We start from the raw sequence: 25,745 nt of genomic DNA on the forward strand, positions 1-25,745 counted from the left end.
ACCAACTGAGCCACCCAGGCACCCCTTTTTTGTATGTTTTAACATGAAGTCAATGTCATTATTTACTAAACAAGAAATGCAATGTACAATAACAGAAAAAGCTCAGATTTGGAATAAAAAAGGTCAAAATTTCAATCTCTACCCTTCACTCTTTGGTCATGTGACCTTGGGCTGTTTTCTCATCTGTAAAATTTGAATTATAATACCTATTTTACAGTTCTTATGTGGACTGAATGAGTTATATATGCAAAATGCCTTTAAGTATAGTGCTTAGAACACAAGACACTAAAGTTTTTCTCATCTTTTTTTTTTTAACGTTCTTCTCATCTTTAAAAAATTATCTGTTCTTAGTATTCAGAAAGTAACAGTGAGTGGTGAAAAAGACTAAATTCATCTCCCAAGCCCAGCTTAATTCAATAACCAAACTTCGCTTGAACCATCAGTACAAAATCTGAGAAATGGGAAGAGCCCTGATATTCAACATGTCTAATTCAGAATCTATGCTGGAATCTCCACTCCAAGAAATATCCACATCTAAGAAATATCTCCCAAGTTACAGTGCAACAGTGTAGTAACAGTTAACATGTACTGAGTGCTTATTATGTGTCAGGCACCTGGCTAACAGCCTTACGTGAGTTATCTTACTTATTCATCAGAATAACTCTATGAAATAGGTACTACTGCTTTATCTTTCCTTACGGGTAAGGAAACAAGAATGGTTGTTACAGGTGATGGAACCAGGATACCAACCATGACAGGCTGACTCCAGACTCCATGTGTTCACCCACTGTGCAAACTGTCTCCCCTTGAGGACTCCTAGGGACAAGTCCTACAAACGCCAGCTATTATAACAGTTCTACATGTTAAACGTATCATTCCTATGGTTAGTAAAACCTGCATCCTTATCATTTCCTCACCCAGTGCTCCTCTGGGAGCACTGACATGCCATTTCTCACAATAATCTTTTTCTTGATGTGTATCAAGTAATTCAACACTGAGAATCAGATACCCGAATTGTATGACTTTTACGACTAGAAGAGGCTTTTAATATCACTTAGTTCAATCTGTTGTTTTCACAGATGAGTAAACAGGCCCAGTAATCTTAAGTAATTTGTCCACAAGTACTAGTAGAATCCAGGGCCCTCAAACAATTAATCCATGAACATTACATCACCTCCCACAGACAGAAAATAAGATCCTTGCAAAGTAAAAGCAAAGAGGGAAAAATCAGATTTCTGTGAATAACAGTGTTATAACAAAGTATTTAGATCATAAAGAACATAATTTCAGGGGCGCCTGGGTGGCTCAGTTGTTAAGCATCTGCCTTTGGCTCAGGTCATGATCCCAGGGTCCTGGGATCGAGCCTCATATCGGGCTCCCTGCTCTGCAGGAAACCTGCTTCTCCCTCTCCCGCTTCCCCTGCTGTATTCCCTCTCTCACTGTCTCTCTCTGTGTCAAATAAAGAAATTTAAAAAAAAAAAAAAAAAAAAAAGAACATAATTTCGCTACCAGTAAAATTAAAAGAAACTGATTTTATTTAATACTAACTTAATTTGCGGCGTAGAAGTGTACCTTTTAAACTGCTCATTTAAATTAGGAAAAAGAACAACGTGACAAAGAGAATTTGATACTTACCCAATTATCATGTGCTTTTTTCTCATAGGAAATAATCTGAAAAAGAAATTCATTAAAATACTACTGATTTTCTTAAATAAAACATTTTGCATCTACCACTATGATTTAGTACACAACTCATAAACTCAAAAATAACTCAAGCATCTCTGAAAAGTAACATTTTTAAAGCCAATTTTAATATACACATGATTTATTACATTCTTAAAACAAAAACTGAATGAGTTTTTGTCTGGTAAATTTGTTTTATGCAATAATCAACTACAATGATTTACCAACTAAGAGATAATTAGCCCAAGTGAATATGAGAGCCCAATGTGGGTATATATGTTTATTCAATCCACATTCTCAAAGAAGCAGGACACATGGCAATTTTAAACAAGGTCTCTTATTCCAGAAATTTGGCTCCCTATAAATGTTCCACAGACAGGTGCAAAACCTCAAGAGAGGTGTACAACTATCAAGTAACTATATTCCTGTATCAAAATAGAGATAAACAACTCAAACAAATCCTAATTGTTTTAATTTACACACACACACACACACACACACATACCTGCCCTTTATAAGAATGAACGGTTCTCTCCAATTCTTCCTCAAGATCTTTGGCTCGCCTTCTATAAGGGATAATCATTCTACTATTAACATATACTAAGAAATGAGAAAATACACTATGTCTACTGAAAATATCAATTAAAACACCTAAAGTGCTTTGTTTAATATAAAAAATAACTCCAGAACTCCACACATCAATCACCTTTAAGACTTCTAAAGCAGTATATTTTTCTTGACATAATTTTAACATTAATTGTGCTTTAAGAGTACTATTACTTGGGTTTGCCTAAACCAATGGTCATGCAAGAATTTATATGGTATATTGGTTTGTTTTTATTTTTATGCAGCATGACCTTGGAAGACTTATTCAGATATCTATAATCTTAACAGAATTCTAAGAAATTAGCTGTCTGTGTGAAGTAAAATGTTACTTACTACCTTTACACAACTAGTAAAATAATTTCTTCTTTTGGATAAAACCCAAGCTTATTCTTCTAACACAAAATGAAATATAAGAACTATCTGGGACACTACTAAATCTTGCCCCTTATTTTCTCTAGGTTTTCTATTATTTCCATGGAACTAATGATGAGTGAACCAAGGAAAAAACTAGACATATAAACACTTCTTCAGACCTTTAGTTGTGGTTCACTCTTTTTGAGGCAGACTTCCCTAATTCCTTAATATTGTACACATTCTTCCCCATTTGAACCAAAAAGGAAAGACCCTGAAATTAATGGCTATTCATAAATTTATTCACATTAACATAAAATAGGATTTCCCATGTTCAAGTACAACTAATGTGAGAGATTTAAAATCATACACACTGAAAGGAAAACATTTTTTTCCTTCTTATATTTTCTGTGTAATTGCATAATAGCAAGATATCCAAATGAAAAATCATCAGAAAAATGTTGGGTTTATTTTTTTTGGTTGCCTTGTTACTTTTTCTGATATTGGACTTTTTGATACCCTCCCCACCTCCAAAAGAAAGGAGTAAAATATATTTGATACCTGTATGTCTCCAGCTCCTCAAATGCATGACTGATCTTTTCATCTGCTTTGGAAAGTTTCCCCTCTTTCTCCAGTCTGTAATTTTCCTCTACTGTTAATTTCCTTAAAATAAAAAATATATTTTTTTACAGTATGTCATAAGATAATCAAATATATCTTTTTAATTATATGGCAACTGGTGCGTCCCATAAAGCAATTTGCATAATACCACTAAAAACATCACATGCAAGAAAAAAAGTACCTGTTAAATATTCCGGGTGTGGAACTTAATATTATAAACTGAAATTATAAACCATCCTGTCTAATATAGTACTACTAATATAAAAGTTTTAAACACCTTTCTCTTTGAAATTTTAAACATTACTCATTGAAATTCTATAATCAACCAATCAATCAAATTTTAAAAATACACTCAAAAGTATTCCTTTAACCTCAGATAATCTCGTTTATGTCCAAATTTTATTCACAGTATCTTTCATCCTAACCTAAAATGAAGGGTCATCCATTCCTAAATCACTGATGGAAACCATGAGGTATCCACTCTGTGGATCTTCCATTTAGTCAAGTTTATTTCTCTTACATATCCTGAGCAGTCCCGAGTGGCCCAAAGGTACATGATAAACAGCAAATTTTTAATTTTTGAATAGACTCCAAAGAATGACTGAAGTACACAGCTTGGCAATAACAGAGCTTAACAAATCCCCCAGCATCCTGATGGCAATGTAATGTTGGTACTTTCTACTAACATTTCCAAATACATAAAGAAGAATCTCATTCCTATTAGTTACATTCTATAAAGTCACCACAAATCCTAAATTAGCAAATAATGAACCAGTGCTCTTAAGGGAATCAGAATTACTTTTCTATATGCTCTAGTGATAGCATTTTCATTTACCAGTCAATACATAACCCTGTTTTATGTGTGTTGGTTTAAAGACACCTTATTTAACATCTGTTGTTAAATCTGACACTTATACTTTCTCTGTAAGATATACCACAGCCATTTTGCACTTAGGAACACTAAACTGCACTTCAGCAAAATAGCGGGGGGCCATTTTAAACCACTAAATCACCAACAAAAAGCACAATAATGTGGCACTATATATAATGCAAAAAGGACAACCATTGACAAAATTAGAGCTGAAATACAAAAGCAGACTGGGAACGTGCACATTAGACAATTCAAATTGTTTGCCATTCTGTGCATGTCTAAGAATGACCACTACAGCTCCATGAGTACTGGTCTGGGGTTAAAGTAAGTTTTCACAAGTAGGTAAATTTGCAAATACAGACACTAAGAATGATGAGATCAACTGTAATAACTTTCATTAAAGGGGCTTGAAATTAAATTAATTAAATCAAGTAATGTTTTATTTACTTTTATGATGAAAAATATGTCTTATGGTGGTATTTGAAAATCTGGGCTCTCCAGATCAGTGTCTTAACAGTCTTCTGTGTATCTATGCATTTAGGCATCAGTTGCCACATACATAGAATCTTTCACTCTAATATATAAAGGTACTAAACATATTTATTCATATATTCAACAAATGTTTATTGAATAACTACCATGTGCCAGACAGAGTATTAGGCACCAAAAATACAGAAGAAAAGAGAATAAAGCAATTCTTTCATGGAGTTTACATTTAATGTTGGGAAGATTAAAAAAAAAAAAAAGAAAATCTTCATCAGAGGACTATAAAATCTATAAAGAAAAATAAAGCAAGACAAGAGGATAGGGATTGTAGTTATAATCTTAGGGTAATCAGGGAAAGATTCTTTGAAGCAACATTTGAACCTAAACCCAGATGAAATGAAGGATTTAACCGTATACAGGGTAATACCAGTTCAAGGCAGAAAGAGCTAGTAGAAAAGGCCCTGAGGTACAGATGTGCTTGGCATACTAAAGATTATTGAGAAGGCCAGTGCGGCTGGAAGATAATGAAGGAAAAAGAAAATGAATAAGCTAAAATTAAAGGCATAACCAGGAAAAAAATAAAACGTAGCCAAAGTTCAGATCTTACAGTCTTGTAGGCCACAGGCTTTGGATTAAATTCTAAGTGTCACATGAAGGCACTTGGGAGTTTGCAAACAAGACAGAGACAATACCCATAATTTATATTTTAGAAGGGGCATGCCACTGCAAACAAATGTGTAGGAAGTTATGTGGAAAGAGACTACTCATAAGGCTACTGCAATAAACCAGGCACTAAAATGATGGTTTAGATGAGACTCATATTAGGAAAGGTATGAAAAATGGTCAGATTCAGAAGAAAAAGTGTTTCAAGATCAAATAACGTCCTTAAAAATGAACTGATGAGATATTACCCAATCATAAATTGAGCACTTTGAGTATTACATAAGGTGAATATGCACTATTTTTAAGCTATTTTACTTGCCAAACAGCAAACTTATCAATATAATTTTTATTACCTGTGAAGAGTCATTTCATTTTCTTGATATAATTCGGTCATCACTTTAAGTTTCTGCTGAAGCTTTTGATTCTCACTTTCAAATTGTGTATTTTCAGACTGTAAAGATGCTTGCTCAGTCTGGAGATTTTCAAGATATTCTATAGAAAATTTTTAAAAATCACGATTAAAGGAGTAAATATTTGAGATGCACATTAACACTTCATAAAAATTAAAATTACAAAAAATAATAATTATTAATAAATGCAATTCTTTCCACAGAAAATGTATATTTTGTTCACCTAAATGCTTTTTAGTATTTTAATTAAAGAACTAGAAAAACTGTTATAATTTTTTTTATTACTCCAAGATTTCCCAATATCTTCAATATTCTAATTCCAGCATCTAATTTTCAGTTAGAGTGCCAAAAAACAATAAAATTCTCAAGAAGGTTATGGAGATGAGAATTCTAAAGAGAAATATTTTAGTTCAATACTTCCTCTGGGCACCTTTCAGTTGGTTAAGTGGATGCCTTGGCTCAGGTCATGATCCCAGGATCCTGGGATTGAGTCCCCTGTTGGACTCCCTGCTCAGCTGGGAGCCTGTTTCTTCCTCTGCTTGTTTTCCCCTGCTCACACTTGGTGTGTGTGTGCATGCTCTCTCTTACAAAAATAAATAAAATCTTTAAAAAAAAAACATTTCTTGTGAAACTACTTCTACATGATGAACAATGCCTATTTTTATCTAGGAAAAAGTTTACAGGTTAATACTTAACTTCTGGCCAGCCCTCCTTTTAAGCAAAATTTAGATATATGTTATAAGTCAGATCAAAAATTTCATCTTCTGATAAGAAATGGTACAAAACCACCCTAGCTTAATCCAGATCAAGACTGGAAAGAAAAATACCAGTTTTAGCTTGTTTCAAATGCTAACCCAAAGAATTATCTATAAAAGAATTATCTATAAAACAAAATTAACAATTTTAAGTAATTATGAATGCTAGATAATTAGCACATTGTTATTAAAAACCTCATTTATCTTTCAACTTCATAACTTCACCTCTGACCTACTCTAAGATTGAGATGCCATCTCCCAAACATGTATATAAATCATCACCACAAATCTTTTTAAGTAGGTTCAACACCCAGTGTGGGGCTTGCACTCATGACTCTTTGATTAAGAGTCACATGGTCTACAGACTAAGCCAGGCAGGCGCCCCCACCACAAATCTTAATGCAAAACTTACTGCATGTAAAGAGGGCAGATTCAAAAGTCACCAAATCATACTAACAAGCATTAAAATTTTAGCAATCATATGTAATAGCATTCTAATTAAAGGCATATAATTATTCATCTATTAATCATATATATCAAAAGGAAAGTTTAAAGTAAATATGCTAACATTAAATGATCGTAATGTGCATATGCCTTTCCACAGAAATTTTTAAATCTATATCACAAGAAAACTGTTGACCTAGGCTTTAAGCCAATGCCAAGAACATTTATTTAACAGATACTAATCTTGGAAATCATCTCTGGTAAAACTTGATCACAGGGATGATCTTTTAAAAGTTAACAGTTTTAATTTGCTACTTTTTAACATCTAAAACCATACCACACATATAACACAGAAATTCAAGATAAGTGTGGTTTTACATTTTTTTTAAATAATATCATTATTTTTATTTCATATGAATATGGAGGAAACTGGTAATCAGGCTTTACCACCACAAGCAAAAAACTCAGTACTAATTTTCCACAAGTCAGAAACAAAAGTAAAAGTTAAAAAAACAATCAAATTGGGCCTTTCTGTAATTGATTCAATTAACAGTACCATTCTGTATAAAAAGATATAGATAACCTACCTGTAAGCTCTTCTTTTGTCTTATCTACTTCAGATAATTGAATGTAAATTTGGTTTCTTTCTCCTTCTAGGGTTTTTAAAGATGTCTTTAACTTCAGAGAATGGAAGAAAGAAAAAAACAAAACATTAATCAGTTACACCAAAAAAGGAAAAACAAAAAATCTCAATATACCATCCCAACCTTTTGAAGTTCTTTTATCATTCTGATGAAATTGTCACCTAGAAAGCATTAACCAACAATGCAGCTTCCATCTTGAAAAGTTAACAGTCATTAGTAGTTGTAAATGTCAGAACAGAGACAGAGAAGATCAATAACTCATCCTTAAAAAGGTATTTTATTAAAATTAAAAAGATATTATATTTATTATTTATTAAATAATATTATTTATATAATAATTAATATTATTAATTTTTATTATATTATTATTAAAAGTGATTCTATTAAAAAAGCTATTTTCATTATATTTACTTTCAACACAGAAGTTTTAATTAAAGCAACCTTCAAATTACATTACCAAGCCTTCACAAAGTTCAGTAAAGATCAAGATACCACTAGTACAATGGAAAAGAGAAGGGATAAACCAGAAGAAAGTGAACCTAGCATTTACTTCTCAAATTAGGATATGGGGCAACAGGAATATACAAAAATACTGCTATCAGAAGAAGAAGAATGCTCAAAGATAGAAACATGAGAGAAAATACACTAAATATTTTTAATATATTCCTTATCCAAAAACATCAGTGTAGACTTTAAAAATCTATATTATGATACATTCTAAAAATTAACAATATGAATTTCCAAACTTATTATAGAAAAGAAAGAAGCAATTGATAAAGAAATACTGATCACCTCTGAAAATTTAGATTGCTTCTATGGTGGTAACTATAAAATAGGCTTTTAAAATAATTACTAAGGACATACAGATTTAACCCAAGTTCTATTTCCTTCTCTATATTCTTTATATTTATGCAGTAATGCAAACCTTAGCAGCATGAACCAACGTCTTCAAAGCTCCTTTTGGTTGATTATCTATAGTAAAAAACAAAACAAAATAAAAACAATAAATTAGGGAAACAGTGCCACTCCAAAACAGACATCCAAGTGATTTTATTAGTTCATGCAACTAGAGCCTTATAATCACCCTTCTTGCTACAATAAAGAATTTGATATAAGGCAGGATAGTCTTGGACATGCTCCCAAGAAGCTAAATAATAAGGCACTGAAAGTACCACAATTTCATTTAACGAGGTTCTTCACTACTCACTCCAAGAACAAATTTATAATAAGAAGTTCTCAACTATTCTTGAAATCTTTCAGCATACAAAATATAAGTGAAATTATACTCCAAATTAAAAGGACATTAAACAAATTTACATTTTCTCATTACAAAAGGAATTGCTTCTTATAAGATAAAGCAGAATAAAACAAAGCACATGTATTCACTTTTGGAACATAGTTTTCTTTCAGTGCATTAATGGTATCACCAAAGAAATTTCTAAAAAAAAAAAAAATCATACCTTCTGCTCCTTAATATGTATTAATTATGCAGAGGGTAGAGGGAGAAAAAAGAGACAGGACACAAAGGTCAGAAGAGTTACCACTGGGAGAAGCTAGTAAAAGAGAAACAAAACACTTCTGTACTCTTTTTGCAATTTCCAAAGAATCTATAGTTATGTCAACAAAAAATTCTTTTTTCAAGTCAAAGAACTGGTTTGAAAATACAATGAGCATCTATAGTGAACCTAACTCCTGCTTGAGTTTCCAGACCATAACCAGCAGTGGTGATAACAATTTGGGATGGACAGGATTAAAGTACTGAGCCATCTAATTAAAACATACAAACAAAAACCAATATCCGAAGGTATTCGTCTACATAACACTCATTTTTTAAACTACCCACCCATTCATCTGATTACCTGACATGACAGGGAAAAACAGGCACTGAAATTATTATGATGCAATGTGAAAATATACAATATATAAAAAGAACATGGAGGAAAGAAGCTGTAAGTCTGTCCGAGGAGTTTGGAGAAATATTTACTAAAAAGGCAGTATTCTAACCGAAGCTTAATAATAAGGGATGGCAAGAGAGGGACAGAGTATTAGAGATAGATGAAGATGATGTGCCAAAGCAGAATTGTATGAAGAACATCGTACACACAAAGAACAAATAGTTCAGTTAAGAAATGGGCAGAAGACATGAACAGACACTTATCCAAGAAGACATCCAAATGGCCAACAGACACATGAAAAAATGCCCAAAAATCACTCAGCATCAGGGAAATACAAATCAAAACCACAATGAGATATACCACCTCATACTGGTCAGAGAGTTAAAATTAACAAGTCAGGAAATGACAGATGTTGGCAAGAATGCGGAGAAAGGGGAACCATCTTACACTGTTCTTAGGAATGCAAACTGGTATAGCCACTCTGGAAAACAGTATGAAGACTCCTCAAAAAGTTGAAAATAGAGCTACCCTATAGCCCAGCAACTGCACTACTGGGTATTTACCCCAAAGATACAAATGTAGTGATCCAAAGGGACACCTGCACCCCAAAGTTTATAGCAGCAATGTCCACAATAACCAAACTATGGAAAGAGCCCAGATGTCCACTGACAGATGAGTGGATAAAGAAGATGTGGGGTGTGTGTGTATATATGTATGAATATTACACAGCCATCAAAAAAATGAAATCTTGCCATTTGCAACAACATGGATGGAACTAGAGGGTATATAATACACTAAGCAAAATAAGTCAATCAGAGAATGACAATTATCGTATGACCTCACTCATGTGTGGAATTTAAGAAACAAAACAGAGGATCATGGGGAAGGGAAGGAAAAATATAACAAGATGAAATCAGAGGAAAACAAACCATAAGAGACTCTTAATCATAGGAAACAAACTGAGGGTTGCTAGAAAGGAGAAGAGTGGAGGAATGGGGTATCTAGGTAGGGATGGACATTAGGAGGGCATGTGTTGTAACAAGCACTGCGTGTTATATAAATCTTATAAATCACTGAACTCTACCTCTGAAACCAATAATATATTTTATGTTAATTAATTGAATTTAAAGTAAAAAAAAAATCCTTGAAAGCCAAAAACAAAACAAAACAAAGACCATGGTGCACACAGGGAACTAAAAGAAAATACAAGAGACTCATGATTTTTAGCAAAAGAGGATGAATCACAACTTGACAATCGCATACCATTTTCTGATTCATTCATTTCCAAGTCCAAGTTATCATCATTTGCTATGTCTTCTCCCAGCACAGCAGTCCAATCTTTCATCTTTATCAGGCGCTCAGTCAGCGACTTGACATTTAGTAAAAAAGGGAGAAAAGAGAAAGAGGGTAATGTCTTTTGCTAACTGATTTATAACTTCTGAATATGCAGTCACAGTTTAAAAATCAATCTATATAAATAACAGTACATGAGCCGTTATTCACCAGCTGATATTAAGATATGTAAATACCCTCAAAAACTTTAACATTTATTGACTATTAAACTCTACAAGTTATCATATGATCTCACTAATACGAGGAATTTGAGAAACAAGACAGAGGATTATATGGGAAGGGAAGGAAAAATAAAATAAGACCAAACCAGAGAGGGACACAAACCATAAAAAACTCAATCTCAGGAAACAAACTAAGGGTTGCTGGAGTGGAGAAGGGGCTGGGAGGGATAGGGTGGCTGGGTGATGGACACTAGGGAGGGTATGTGCTATGGTGAGTGCTGTAAATTGTGTAAGACTGATGAATCACAGACCTGTACCCCTGAAACAAATAATACATTATATGTTAATTAAAAAAAAAAAAAAACTTACAAGTTAAAAACCAAAGCTGTTTATTCCTACTTTTTAATGGTCTATTTTTGCTAAATACATCACATGACTATAAAGTAACAAAACATTTTCTTATAGGACATTCTTCACATGCCACAAATTAGAATGGCCATTAAATGAATAAATTTTGTGTGAGGTCAACCAAATCTGCAAGTGAGACACATGATATATAAAAAGATCACAGATTTTACAGATCTGATTTTTTCAAGTTAATGACTACCTAAAGAGTTCAACTGAAATAAAGAAAAATATATATATAACAGAATCTGAATTGCTACATTACAGGCTTTCCAACAGTCCTTTTTGAATTTTCTCAAATAAAGATTTTCTAGCATCATACATAATAAAATGACCATGTATTTCTGTGGAAGGACCCACCTAAAAACCCATTCTGGTTTATAATTTCCACCCTCCAATCTCTTCCCCCTTGAGTGTTCCAGGCACAAATAACATGGCTTACAGCTTTGACTGAATTTGAGATTAGCATCTCATTCTTGTTTTGTTTAGGAAGAATCCAAGTTCTTCAGTAGGGTAAGTTTAGGGAAAAAAATAAAACAATATACCAAATTATGCATACAACTCCTAAAGCTAGAATCTTCAAAACATTCTTAGTAACAACATAAAGAGCATAAATATATAGGTTTCAAGATGGTAACCTCCACTTTAATGCATAGATTACAGAATGTTAGCTTTACATTTTATTACTGAATACTCACACCTGAGTATCTATTTGCAGCTTGAAAGCACAAGATTTAAAAGAGCAGGCAAGAAAAAGAGCTACAATGAGGCAAACAAGGAGTAGGAAAAAGTGAACAAATACTACATAATATCAATTATTATATTCCTACCAGAGTCAAGTTTCAATTAGACTTATTTTTTGAAAACTATTCATTCTCCGTAAAAGTATATATACCAGCTAATCTAGGTATTACAGATATCCAGCCAGTACATATAATTTCATCTAATTTCTAAAATTCTTTCCAACTTCTTCTTAATAGAATTAGATATTTTAATATCTAATATATGATATATATCATAAAAGATATAATACATATTATTACATAATATATAATATATGTTACAAATCTGTAAGTCTTCAAGGAGGATTTGTGAGCAAGAATGACAATACTGGTACAAATTAAAATGAATGCCAAAGAAGTACATGTACTCAAATTTGACCAAATAATTATAAAAGTGAAAGCTGCTAAGACAAAATTTTCAAATTCCAAAATTAGTACAAAATTCCAGCTGACTCACAGTCACTAAAACCAGCAGGGCCACTTACCTTAATCTGATTTTCTTTATCACACAGAACTTGTTCTGCATCTACATTGAAGTCTTCAAATGCTATTTTCTGTTTATTAAGTTCATTCACTTGTTCTTTCAATTCTTCAGCTTCTTGTAAAAGCTAAAGTTCAAACCCCCCCAAAAGACTGCTCATTATTTTTCATACTTATGTGTAGAGGAATTTCTTTATATATTTAGATATATCATTAATAGGTATTATACAACACAATGTGTTGCTGAGAAGGGAAGTGGGGAAGAATGAAAGGAGGAAAGAAGGGAATAAAGGGCAGGCTCCTGATTTTAAAGAATTTTCAAGAAAGACAATGTAAAATAAGAAACATTTAAACTTAAACACTGTTCAACTGATTTACATTATAAATTATAGCAAATCAAAGGCTTTTTGGAACATACATATATGTTAGATTTGGTCATTTCTTACCATCCCTTAAGTCCTTTATTTTTTTTAAAAATCATGTGCTGTTTTATAGTTAAGATAACTAAACTTCCAGAGATACCATTAATGTGGAAGAGATTAAATTCTGCAAAATCAATCTTTTTTACGTATATACTTTTACAGGAAATACTTTTTGAACATGACACAAAAGGTAAGTATAGTTATAAAACACAGATTTGACTATATAACACTTAGAAGCTTCACAAATCAAAAAGTAGCACAAAATCTAAAAACAAACAAGTAACTAGAAAGGAATTTTTATAACATATGCAACAATGATTAATAACCTTAACATGCAAAAAGATCTTAGAAGTCAATAAAATAGGAAAAAAATGAATGAGCAAGCAATTCACAAAAGAAATGGCCCATATAAATATGAAAGTCCAAATTTATTAAATCTTTAAAACTTAATTCTATCAAACAGTAATTATTGGATTTCTCTGTAAAACCAAGGCTTCATTAGCATATTTCTTAGCACAAGAAAACAACTTTTTCTACACATGTATAACAGAATTAAGAGGACACCAACAGACTAAAAACAAAGGAGGATTGAAGACAAAATTTTGAATTTTTGATTAGGTGGACTCCAGTGAGTTACTAAAGAAACTGCATACCCAGGGGCGCCTGGATGGCTCAGTTCATTAGGTACCTGCCTTCAGCTCAGGTCATGATCCCAGAGTCCTGAGATGGAGCCCCACGTAGGTCTCCCTGCTCAACAGGGAGTCTACTTCTCCCTCGCCATCTAATGCTCCCCCTGCTCATGCTCACTCTCTCTAGCTAACTCCCTCTCTCAAATAAATAAATAAATCTTTAAAAAAATATAAGAAAAAAGAAAGAAACTCCATACCCAGCATGCAATCTTAAGAAGTTAGAGAAGGAGTGTTATTAGAACAGGACATCAGTGAATATAGAACAGTTTATTTCAAAACGTTTGTGATTAAAAAGGAATTACATGAAAGCAAGTGGAAAGAGTAAGACAATCTAGGGTTGCCTGGGTGGCACAGTTGATTGAGCATCTGACTATTGATTTCTGCTTAGGTCATGAACTCTGTGTTCTGGACCAAACCTCGTGTCAGGCTCCACACTCAACATGAAGTCTGCTTAAGTTTCTCTCTTCCTCTCCCTCTGCCCCTCCCAACCCCTCTCTCTCTAATAGATAAATAAATCTTTCAACAAAAAATAAAAAAAGAAGACAACCTAGATGAAGTTTTTTCAAGCTAGAAAAGGCCAGTTTTTATTACAACAATTTTATACAAGGTTTACCACCACCTTCTCCTGTAATCTACTAAATTGAAAGTAAACCTACTAAAAGACTTAGGAAAAGGAAAAAAAGCAGCAGCATAAACCCACAAGGAAAAAGAAAATAGGCAATGAGAAAAAAGTAATTCTAGAAGTGGAAAGTAGAGGGGCATCTGGGTGGCCCGGCTGGTTGAGTGACTCTTGATTTCGGCTCCAGTCCTGATCTTAGGGTCTTGGGACTGAGTCCTACATCACGCTCCCACTGAGCATGGAGCCTGCTTAAGATTTCTCCCTCTTCCCTCTACCCGTCCCTCCAACTCACTCTTTCTGGAAAAAAAAAAAAAAAAATGTAGAAAGAGAATGAAATATAGTAAAAGATTAAGCAGACCAGGGGTGCCTGGGTGGCTCAGTGGGTTAAGCCTCTCCCTTTGGCTCAGGTCATGATCTCAGGGTCCTGGGATCAAGCCCACATCGGGCTCTCTGCTCAGCAGGGAGCCTGCTTCCCCCTCTCACTCTGCCTACTTGTGATCTCTCTGTCAAATAAATAAATACTAAAAAAAAAAAAAAAAAAGATTTAGCAGACCAGCAAAGCTGAAATTTACTCAGAAGATGGGAAAGTCCAAATGCAGGTTGATTTAATACAACACAAAATGCTCTTAATTTGGGGGCACTAATACTAGAGGTATAAATAAGTGGGACTAAAAAGAGAAGAACTGCCTGAAAGTATGTACAAAAAGAGTCAGAAAGTCCCTCGTGTTCTCCCTACACATATATAAATATACACACATACACACACATTCTTATTCTCCATTCATCCCTCCCTCCCACTCTCATCTTTCACAGGCATGCACACATCCCTACTCACATACTTACACATATATACACATCTGGCAAAAGCTTAGAAAGTTATTCTCTAGAGAGGCAGAATATGAAACTCCGACACATGCCCCAGGTGAAAGTGTGAGTAAAATATTGAAAACATACAAGTATTAAGTGAAAGATGACTTACTAAATAATGACAAACCAACAACCCTTACCTCTCTAAGCTGCTCATCTCACTGTTGGCAAATGGGCTTCTACCTCTCAAACAGGAATGAGGAGGTATCATCCCTATGGAAAATGGTCTTCAAATGCTAACAATTGGGGATCTTCCAAGAAACATCCTAGGCACATTACCCTACAGAAGAGACTCCCAATAACACACACAGAGCTTCCAATTAGACATGGAGAGTTTCACTATCAAATGAGCAGACTGCCATGAATCACCTAATACTTGACTTTAAAAAGAAACTCTTAGATAAAAGATACAACTGAAACAGAAACTAAAGAAAACAAGACAACTCAGGGAACTGGAAAACACTTCAAAAAGAAAAAATAAAATAAAATATCAGCAAGATAAGAACATGGCTTGCATAAATTAAGAAGAGGCATAAGCAAAACAAAAAGAACACTTAAAATTGAAAAATATACAAGAATAAGTCAATAAAACTTCCATATAAACAAAGAAATCAAAGAGGACATCTTCAAATAATTATTGTATAATCATATAAAAATCCCCAAAAAAGCAAGAAGTAATTTCCCAGAACTCAATCAAGAGCAAGAGTTTCTAAACTAAGAGTATCCAACAAATGTATGAAAAAACACCACACATCATAATGACATTTTGGAGAAACAGAAACAATGAAATATATTAAAAGCTTCCAGGGAGGAAAAGAGCAGATCACAAAGAAAGATCCAGTAATCCAAATAGTATGTGACTTCTCAAAAGCAGTACTGGAAAATGAACACAATAGATCAATAATGTCAAAATTTCAAGAAAAAAAAATATTTCAACTCAGAAGATATCCAACCAAAATGAAGATGTTCTCAAAAAGATGTAAATTTTGGGGGTTCACAGGTGGCTCAGTGGGTTAAAGCCTCTGTCTTCGGCTCACGTCATGATCCCAGGGTCCTGGGATCGAGCCCTGCATGGCGGGGGGGGGGGGGGGTGGTCTCTGCTCAGCAGGGAGCCTGCTTCTCCCTCTCTCTCTTCCTGTCTCTCTGCCTATTTGTGATCTGTGTCTGTCAAATAAATAAATAAAATCTTTAAAAAAAAGATGTAAATTTTTAAAAAGTTAGCATCTACATCTTTTTCTCAAGAAGCTTATCGAGAGAATTAACCACAAAAGAGCACATCTTAGAAAGAGAAAATAAAAGATACAACACAGAAGAAAGACAATGGGAGAGAAGTGAAATCTCGGGACAGCAGAAGCATTAACAGACCTAGAGAACAAGTTCCTATCAAACCAGGAGGATGGAAGACCCCAGGAAGGATTGCTTCAAGAAAAAAATATAAAATCAGTATATTAACAAAGCATTTGAATGCATAAATAAGATATTCAGCATCTCCAGAAGACAGATATACAGACAAGTATATAGGAAACAAAACAGTTACCCTAGAGCAAAGAAAATGTTGGGTAAAACAGAACATTTAGAGCACATTATGTGGCTCAGTTGTAACATTTTTTTAAAAAACTGCAAATAATGTAATCAATGAAAAATTTTCTCATGGAAAAATTCTCCTGTATTGGAAGAATAGTGAGACAGGAAATATATTTGGGTATGTGAGAGTATCTATCTATCTATCTATATATATATAAAGAAGGAAAAGGTTAAAGCTAAATCCTCATTTGATCTACCACCAGAACTGCTTCTATCTTTAGGCCCCAGACCCATAGCTTCGATAATTCTCTTCCTTCCTTCAGTCTGGCTTTAAGGAGTTGGTACTAAATGCTATTTGCTGTGATTATTGAAATTTGCCCTGGATTACTTTAACTACTGGAGGAACAAGGTGCCAGGAGTATATAATTTGCACCCTATATAAAGAGACACCAAAGGATATACGGGAGATAGTCCTGCTCTCCTGCTTCCCAGGAAAAGGCTAATCTTGCCCCTAGCATGGGTCAGTCATGAGTATGCCCAGAACATTTATAATTATATATTCACCGTTTAAAAGTCCCTATAGAGTACAAACCTGTTTCTGGCTTTCCTGAAGTTGGGAATTTTCACTCAAAGCATCTTTTAGAGCTATCTTAAGTCGTTCTTCATTCATTTGAAACACTCTGAAGGTTGTTTTGGCCTAAGTAAAACACAATACATTAAGCTTATAAGAATTTACGTATTTATTTTTTATTTATTTTAATTTATTAATTAAATTGTAAATTTATTTAAATTTAAATTTATTTAAATTTAAAATTAATTTATTAACTTATTTAATACAATAGTTCTTTTTTACACATACTCCCTAAAACATGGAATTAAAGTAAAAAACACACCAATATTAATAGGAAAAGAAGTGTGGGGTAGCAAAAAAAAGTCCAGTCTAGAATCAGGGTCCAGACGTGGCTCTGCCATGAACTTGTCATGTGGCCTTGGATAAAGGATTTAACCACTTATAATCTTTTATGTACTATGTAGCAAATTTTGTTAACTTTTTATTATCTGCCTCTCTTTCTAGAATTTAAACTATATGAGAGATTTCCTGTATATTTTGTCTACTAAAATTAAGTGCCAAGCACCTTCCAACAATGACCAGTACATAGCAAGAACTCAATAAGTATCTGTCCAATAAAAAAATGAACCTTCCTGAAGTACCTTCTACAAGGGAACTATATCTAAGACCCCAATATCTCAAATTCTAGTATTATATCTTCTTCTTTAAACATAAAACAATAAAATTAAAATGATTTTCAAAAGCAATAGACCTTCTACGCTAATTCAACTTACTTCAGCCACTTGTGATTTAAGAGAATTTGATTCATCTTCTAGGGACTGTATCCTTTTTGAAATATCCACCATCTGGAAAGACAACATCGATGAATAAATGACTATTTATTCACTAAAATCTCTCCAGCTTCTAAGACACCACATACCTTAGCTACATTGTTAACCTAAATATATCTACTCAAAAAAAAAAAATGAGGACTCTAAGAAAACTTGTCCGCCATATGCTTAGAGATTTTATATGAAAGTTAGACAACAATAGTATTTCATCTCATCTTTAATATTTCATGATGTTTAAGCTATATAAGCTCAAGATTAAGTTCACTGACATATCTTACTAAATAATCACACACATCTAGATTTTCCTTATAACAGATTTTAAAATAAATGACAAAGCAAAGTTAAAATGTTCTCAAAATACCTTTTGAGTATAATAAAAAAAATCTACCATGTATGTGATTATTCAACTTTATTTATGTGAGCTACTTCATAGTGCATATAGAAAATCTCTCTAAAAATGTGCAAGATACTTAACATGGTAATGGTAACCCCTAACATATTAAAAAAAAAAAAAAAAAGCTAGTAGCTCTTGAAAATTTTACTTTTTACTTAACAGCCTTCTGTATTTTTTGGATTTTTTTAGAATGCATACAATACCTTAACTGATACCATTTTTTTTTTTTAAGTAGGCTCCATGCCTAGCACAGAGCCCAACACAAGGCTTGAACACATGACTCTGAGATCTCTACCAGAGCTGAGATCTGAGATCGAGAGTCAGACACCAGGCACCCCAATACGTATTAATTTCTTAAAATTCAGTAACCTTCCTTTTCCTGCAGTCTCATTTAACAAAAACCTTACCAATTCATCTTGTTCAGAATGTTTAGTTTTCTCTTTTTCTAACTGGTTTTCCAGAAAAAGTATTTCATCCTCAAGTTCAGATTTAGTCTTGTTCAGAGTTTCATAGACCGTCTAAAAAAGGAAGCCAACTTTATAAGACAAGAATAGGACTTCTGGGTTATGATAAATCAGACAAGTATAATCAAACACATGTATTATAAATCAAATAAATTTACATATTTGTACATTTTTATACCATTTAAATAACAGCAATGCTAGCAGGGGTCAGCAAACTTTTTTCTACAAAGAGCCAGAGAGTAATATTTTAGGCTTTTAGGCCATGTAGTCTCTGTCCCAATATGCCTATGTAGTAAGAATGCAATGACATGTAAATGAACGAGTTTGGCTGTGTTCCAATAAAATTTTATTTACAAAAACAGGTGGACAAACCAAACAATTTGGTTAAAAATGGGCAGAAGACCTGAACAGACATTTCTCCAAAGAAGACATACAGATGGCCAAGAGACACATGAAAAAATCCTCAACATCATTCATCAAGGAAATGCAATTCAAAACCACAATAAGGTGTCATCTCACACCTGTCAAAATAGCTAAAATCAAAAAAACAAGAGATAACAAGTTTTGGCAAGGATGTGGAGAAAAAGGAACTGTTGTTCATTGTTGCTGGGAATATAAACTGGTACAGCCACTGTGGAAAGCAGTAGAAATAATATATGATTCAATCATTCCACTACTTTTTATTCAAAAAAAAACAAACAAACATTAATCCAAAAAGATATATATATATATATATACATATATATATATATGTTTATTGAAGCATTATTTACAATAGCAAAAATGGGGAAGAAACATAACTGTTCAACAATGGATGAATGGATAAAGAAGAGGTGGTATATATACACAATGGAATATTACATAGCCATAAAAAATGATGAGGTTTTTTTTTTGCCACTTGTGACAGTGTGGATGGACCTAGATGGTATTTGCTAAGTGAAATAAGTCAGAATGAGAAAGATAAATGTCAAATGATTGCACTCATATGTGTAAACTAAAAAAAAAAAAAAAACAACAACAAATAAACAAAAAGCGAATCAGACCTATAAATTTAGAGAATAAACTGATGGTTGCCGCAGGAAAGATGGTGAGGGGCATGGGTAAAATGAGGGGTGAGTGGGAGATCAGGCTTCCAATTAATGGAATGAATTAAGTCATGGGAATAAGAGGTACAGCATAGAAAATACAGTCAATGAGACTGTAATAGCATTGTATGTTGACAGATGGTAGCTATACTTGTGGTGAGCATAGCATAGAGATGTTCAATCACTATGCTGTATACATGAAACTAATCTAACGTTTGTATCAACTATAGTAAAAAACAAAACAAAAAAACAGGCGGAGAGTCCAGAATATAGTTTGCCGGGGCACCTGGGTGGCTCTGTGTGTTAAGCCTCTGCCTTCGGCTCAGGTCATGATCTCAAGGTCTTGGGATAGAGCCCTTCATCGGGCTCTCTGCTCAGTGGGGAGCCTGCTTCCCCCTCTCTCTCTCTGTCTCTCTGCCTACTTGTGATCTCTGTCAAATAAATACAAAGTCTTTAAAAAAAAAAAAAAAAGAATATAGTTTGCCAACCTCTACTCTAGAGCATTATAAAGGAAAAAAATGAGAAATAAGTCTGATTCAGTAAGATTAAAGACATAATAAAAAATAAACTCAAAAAATAATCAAGACTGCTTCATAATAATGTTCTGCATTGAATTATTTTCTGGGACCTTTTTAATTTTAAAGATTTTATTCATTCATTGGACAGAGAGAACAGTGAGAGCAGGAACACAAGCAGAGGGAGTGGGAAAGGGAGAAGCAGGCTTCCTGCTGAGCAGGGAGTCCAACACAGGGCTTGATCCGAGGAACCTGGGATCATGACCTGACCCAAAGGCAGCTGCTTAACAACTGAGCCACCCAGGTGTCCCTGGACCTTTTTCATTTTAAATGATTAGTTACTGAATCATCCCAATTGGATTTTAAATACTGTAATAAACATACCTCTGATATTTGTGATCCTTCAACAAACTTGTTAAAAAAAAAAACCAAAAGATTCAAAGAATTTAACAGAGACCAAAATAAAAAAGAACAAGTACATATTATATTACAGTGGTTAAAAAACTTGTTTATATGTATTTTCCAACTTTGGTTATTTGATTATTTGAATTCCCTGACTTGAATCAAAATTACAGTACTGTTTAGATTTTATCTACTGATTCAACCATCAAATTTTTAAATTATATCATATATAGTTTATATTATATCTATCAAGCTTAAAAATAAAAATCACAAGTTTTTTAAAATTATAAAAATAGGAGAAAAAGTTCTAAAATGTTCATTTAAATTTTCCTGCTAGATAATGTAAATTCAAAGCCTTAAGAATAAATTGGTGTGCTTTATTTTATCCACAATACTACCAAACTTGAATAAATGCCTTTTCTGTCCAGTTTTTGCTTTTCTATTACTAAGCTAAATGCCTTCTGTGATTCTTTTTTTTTTTTTTTTTTTTTTTGATCAAACTAAGAAGTTACTGCTGGAAGAGGAGATAAAACAGAAGATCAGTAAATAAAACAATTTTAACAAGTTCTTGAGGATATTATAGGTAACAAATGAAGAAAGAAAAGATTAAGAAATTTACTCCATTTGGAATTCAATTTATAACTTCCTTTGGGCTCTACGAGGAAATTTTGAGACATAATCTATAGCTTTTTTTTAAATTTCTATTTTAATTCCAGTTAGTTAATATCCAGTGTTATAATAATAGACTTTCTGATGGTTACAGACATCAGTGATTGATAACAGCCGAGCTGGACTGTCTGAACACTTATATACCAAAAGTACAAATCCATTGTTTTCTACTTTAGTATTAGTATGCTTCTGACAATACTTCCATCTCTAAATAATAACAAATAGCATTTACTCTAATCTATTGTAGCTTAGCTAAATGACAAATTTTTATTATTTCCCTTCTTATTACTAGCCAAATCATACCTGGCTCAAGAGAGCTGACTATAAGTTATCTCTTCCAAACCCTACATTCAGTGACATCATGTTGGTACCTTGAAATTGGAAGTATTTACAAAACAGAACCAAGCAAATGCTACAAACAAGGACTCCTGCTTTTCAGAGAGCCAGCTATTAAACCTTTACCAGCACATCACTGCTTACAACATAAATCTTTGGTCTACTTCTAGTCAGCTCCTAATACAATGGGGATGAAGTAAAGGCACGTACTGCCACAATTTACATAATTTATTCCTGCCAACTATTCCTAAATTTATGAAAATGAATCTTTCTATTTTTTCCTTTCTAGAGCAAAAAGAATCAAAAAAAGGAATGGTTACTTAATACATTTCATTCCCAAGAATGAAAAATAAAGAGCTTCTATAAGGCCCTAGGTTCCAGCAAACTAAATATGCCTTGCTCAAAACAAGTTAGCAAGCAAAGTTCAAATTTTTAAAAATATTTTATGTTACCTAATGTTCCATTTCCTATAATTAACTTTTTCTTTAAGTTTTAACATCTAGAAATGCTCTTTCACATTTCTTTAAAAATAATTTTGAGGAGATACATTTTCCTTAAAGTTTATGATATCTAGTAAAAATCTTAACCCCAGCTTTTATAATTATAGGTACTGTTTTTACCTCCAAACTTTGTGCTTCTGTTGACTCCTTCTCAAAACTGGCATCTTTTAAAGACGATTCTAAGCCTTCACACTGAAAGAAAGCAACACTGTAAGGAAAAACTCTACAAATTTTATTCTAAATTTATCTGGAGAGGTGTCTAATATGCAGACAAAATCCACTTCCACATGTATGCTTAATTTACTTTGATTTACTTAGCTTTAAGTTCTTCAGATATGAACACTATAATAGAGCCAGGGCAGCTAACATACCACAATACCCTAACCTGAGTTAACAAATGACAGAACTTCACCTTTAAGACTAAGAGAACTGTCCCAAGTCCACCTATTAATTAAAGAGAAATTAATACAAACTGGTCACCAGAACTTTTCACTTGTAATTCAAATCATAGAACAAATACAGCAAGCAGGCAATATAAAATCTTTAAACATGCAAAACAAAGAAAATGAAACATACAATGCTATAAGATTTGGCAAAATACACTTATTTCAATGCTTTTTTTTTTTTAAAAAAGTGATCAAATGGAAAACTAGGCTATTTGGAAAAAGCTTCTCGCCAGATCAAGAAGAGATGAACGGGGTGACTGGGTGGCTCAGCTGGTTAGGTGTCTGCCTTCAACTTAGGACACAATCCCAGGGTCCTAGGTTTGAACCCCACATCAGGCTCCCAGCTCAGTGGGAGGCCTGCTTCTCCCGCCTCTCAGACTCCCCTTGCTTGTGTTCCCTCTCTTGCTGTCTCTCTGGGTCAAATAAATAAATAAAATCTAAAAAAAAAAGAAGAAGAAGAGATGGACAAAAACACACAGAAAAATAGGATATGTCAGAAGACTTCAGACAGCTATCCACAGAATGAGACAGAAGAGGAAATTCTTAGAGAAGCAAGCCTAGCATTTGACATTTCCTTCTCCCTGCCCAAAAGCAGAGGATGATAGGCCAAGAAACTGAGCAGAAACTAATACCAACCCACACAGCCTACGTTATAAGAAAGTCTAAACCAGAAACAGATCGATCCCTTGAAGTAAGGCCAAAGTTCCAAACATTTCAATCTGTACTCAAAGTAATCTATGATTTCTGATGTCTCAACCTAGCTGCCTATGAGAAGCAACAGTAAACCCTCAAGGAGAAAGATAACATCACTCACAGCTTCAAATTTTTCTCTTATATAACCTGGCACTGATGAACACAAGATCTGACTAAGAACCAAGAAAAAAATGAGCAGGAGAAACAGATTCTTGAAGAATACAAATACAGGAATTTTCAGTCAGGGGCACCTGGGTGGCACAGTTGGTTAAGCTCCCCAGCTCTTAAATACGGCTCAGGTCATGATCTCAGTGTTTTAAGATCGAGCTCTGCCTTGGGTTCTACATTTAGCACAAAGTCTGCTTAAGATTCTCTCTTCCTGGGACGCCTGGGTGACTCAGTTGGTTGGACGACTGCCTTCGGCTCGGGTCATGATCCCGGGGTCCCGGGATCGAGTCCCACATCGGGCTCCCGGCTCCATGGGGAGTTTGCTTCTCCCTCTGACCTTCTCCTCGCTCATGCTCTCTCTCACTGTCTCTCTCTCAAATAAATAAATAAAATCTTAAAAAAAAAAAAAAAAGATTCTCTCTTCCTCTCCCTCTACCCCTCCCCACTATTCTCACTCTCTCTCCCTCTCAAATAAATAAATTAAAAAAAAAAAAAAAGAATTTTCAATAAGACATTAAAATAAGGGTTAATATGGGACGCCTGGGTGATTCAGTCAGTTATGTGGCTGCCTTCAGCTCAGGGTCCTTGCTCAACATGGAACCTGCTTCTCTCTCTCCCCCTGCTGCTGCTCACCCTGCTTGTGCTCTCTCTCACTCTCTGACAAATAAATAAAATCTTAAAAAAGGAAAAAAAAATTGCCAACTTAGCATTCAAAAAACAGCATTACACAAAATGTACATTATATATTATCAGACAAACAAAAACTGAGAGAATTTATCAATAGTATACTCCACAAAAGGAAAGATTAGGATGGGGCACCTGGGTGGCTCAGTTGGTTAAGCCTCTGCCTTAGCTCAAGCCATGACTGGGATCCAGCCCCACGTAGGGCTCCCTGCTCAGCAGGGCAATCTGCTTCTCCCACTTTCTCTCTCTCTGCCCCTGTTCTCTCTCTTATTCTCACTCACTCTCTCTCTCTCCTTTTTATAAAAGGAAACACTAGTGTATTCTTCAGAAGTAAGGAAAATCATCCCAGAAGGAAGCTGAAAATGAAGGAAAGAATAAATAGCAATAAAAATAATCAACATATGGGTAAATCCAAACAAATGGTCATGATTTCAAATAGTAATAAAATGACTTGGAGGTTTAAACAAATATAAAATTAAAATATAGTGCAATAGCACTTGCACAAAAAGGGACAGTGGAATTACAGTAGTCTAAGATCTTTACATCATCCAGTAAGTAGTAACAGCATTCACTTATATTAGATTTTAGTAAGTTAAGAGTAGATGTTGTAATTTCTAAGATAATCATTAAAAGAATATAAGATAATCCATAAGTAACAAACCCACTGATATAGAAAATATTGAAGTAATAAAAAATAAACTATTTTAATAAAAAAATGAGAGGAGAGAAAAAAGAACATGGAATAGGTGTCAAATAGAAATAGTTAAGATGATAGATTTAAGCCCTAATAAATTAGAAGTTACATGGAATACAAATAAAGTAATAGTCCATTAAATACAAAGATTTTTTAGACTAATTTAAAAAAGCAAAATCCAACTGTACACTATTTCTAAAAGAGACAACAGAAAAATAAGTACATAAAAAGGTTAAAAGTAGACTAATGGGAAAAGATCTACCATGCAAATACTTACCAAATAGCTACACTAATATCAGACAAAATCAAAAATTCCTAAAGATAAAACAGGGGTATTTCATAATGATAAAAGGGTCAATCTAACCAGGAAGATAAAACAATTCCAAATCTGTATCCACCTAACATACCCTCAATATACACAAAATTGACAAAATTAAGAGAAAAACAAATGCATAATCATAATGGGAAACATACTTTGCTCATCAACCAATAGATAATATGAATTTAAAAAGTAACAAAAACTTAATTTTTATATTTATATACCAATAACTAGGGTAAATAAA

General features: G+C 33.6%; 1 protein-coding gene across 8 annotated transcripts in view; it reads right to left on the bottom strand.

The window, feature by feature from the left end:
- The window catches only part of MIA2 (MIA SH3 domain ER export factor 2), an 89,084-nt gene that overhangs the window by 30,391 nt on the left and 32,948 nt on the right, over nt 1-25,745 (bottom strand). For all 8 annotated transcript variants that reach the window (XM_032871220.1, XM_032871218.1, XM_032871226.1 and 5 more), the window contains 12 exons: nt 22,618-22,689; nt 18,934-19,044; nt 18,076-18,147; nt 17,324-17,428; nt 12,616-12,738; nt 10,693-10,798; nt 8,460-8,506; nt 7,478-7,568; nt 5,635-5,773; nt 3,202-3,303; nt 2,189-2,249; nt 1,636-1,671 (listed from right to left, as the gene is read on the bottom strand). In XM_032871220.1, coding sequence (XP_032727111.1) covers nt 1,636-1,671; nt 2,189-2,249; nt 3,202-3,303; nt 5,635-5,773; nt 7,478-7,568; nt 8,460-8,506; nt 10,693-10,798; nt 12,616-12,738; nt 17,324-17,428; nt 18,076-18,147; nt 18,934-19,044; nt 22,618-22,689 — 1,065 coding nt within the window. The remainder of the gene's footprint in view (nt 1-1,635; nt 1,672-2,188; nt 2,250-3,201; nt 3,304-5,634; nt 5,774-7,477; nt 7,569-8,459; nt 8,507-10,692; nt 10,799-12,615; nt 12,739-17,323; nt 17,429-18,075; nt 18,148-18,933; nt 19,045-22,617; nt 22,690-25,745) is intronic.

The sequence above is a fragment of the Lontra canadensis genome, unplaced genomic scaffold (assembly GCF_010015895.1).
Source record: "Lontra canadensis isolate GAN:19392208 unplaced genomic scaffold, GSC_riverotter_1.0 scaffold42, whole genome shotgun sequence".
In the NCBI taxonomy this organism is placed as follows: domain Eukaryota; kingdom Metazoa; phylum Chordata; class Mammalia; order Carnivora; family Mustelidae; genus Lontra; species Lontra canadensis.